This window comes from Empidonax traillii, unplaced genomic scaffold (genome assembly GCF_003031625.1).
Source record: "Empidonax traillii isolate 1590-97213 ecotype Southwest subspecies unplaced genomic scaffold, ASM303162v1 scaffold254:size1037790, whole genome shotgun sequence".
Classification (NCBI taxonomy): Eukaryota; Metazoa; Chordata; class Aves; order Passeriformes; family Tyrannidae; genus Empidonax; species Empidonax traillii.
In genome coordinates this window covers 1,035,203-1,035,651 of record NW_020955447.1, presented here as the reverse complement: position 1 = coordinate 1,035,651, position 449 = coordinate 1,035,203, and the positions used below count along the sequence as shown (strand labels likewise).

The window sequence follows — 449 nt, the reverse complement described above, 5'->3', positions numbered from 1 at the left end:
GCGACAGCTACAGGAACAGTGCTGTTGAATTTTTGGGAATATGATTAGTTGACATGTTTTTCAGCAAATGGGTGTAGACAAAGCCAGCCAAAGATCTGACCAGAAGAAACAGCCATCACTGTCACTATAAAGACCACTGAAATGTTTTTATTAAAGTAATTCAAAGATGCTTTGATAATTTGATTGAATTTTCTAGTATAGAGCATTCAGGTTATCAGAGTGTGCCTCAAAAAGTTCTTGTTCTAACCATAATTCTAACCACTTTTCAGGCTTTACAGTACACTTCATACTTTAACTTTTTTCCCAGTTTAGTTCCTCCTACATATTCTTCAAATGCTTTGTCCATTTTCTCATTCTGATCTTCACTGAAAAGATTCTTCCAGTCACTTACACCACCTGCAGAGAAGAAAAGAAACTCGAAAATCAAGAAAAATGCTTCTATACTTCTG

At 35.4% G+C, this 449-nt stretch overlaps 1 protein-coding gene across 1 annotated transcript in view; it reads right to left on the bottom strand.

The window, feature by feature from the left end:
* Positions 1 to 260: 260 nt before the first annotated feature.
* Positions 261 to 449, bottom strand: part of LOC114060014 (sulfotransferase 6B1-like) — a 6,906-nt gene continuing 6,717 nt past the window's right edge. Inside the window, exon 6 of the mRNA XM_027889147.1 lies at positions 261 to 396. Within this exon, the coding sequence (XP_027744948.1) occupies positions 266 to 396 (131 nt within the window). The 3' untranslated portion in view covers positions 261 to 265. The remainder of the gene's footprint in view (positions 397 to 449) is intronic.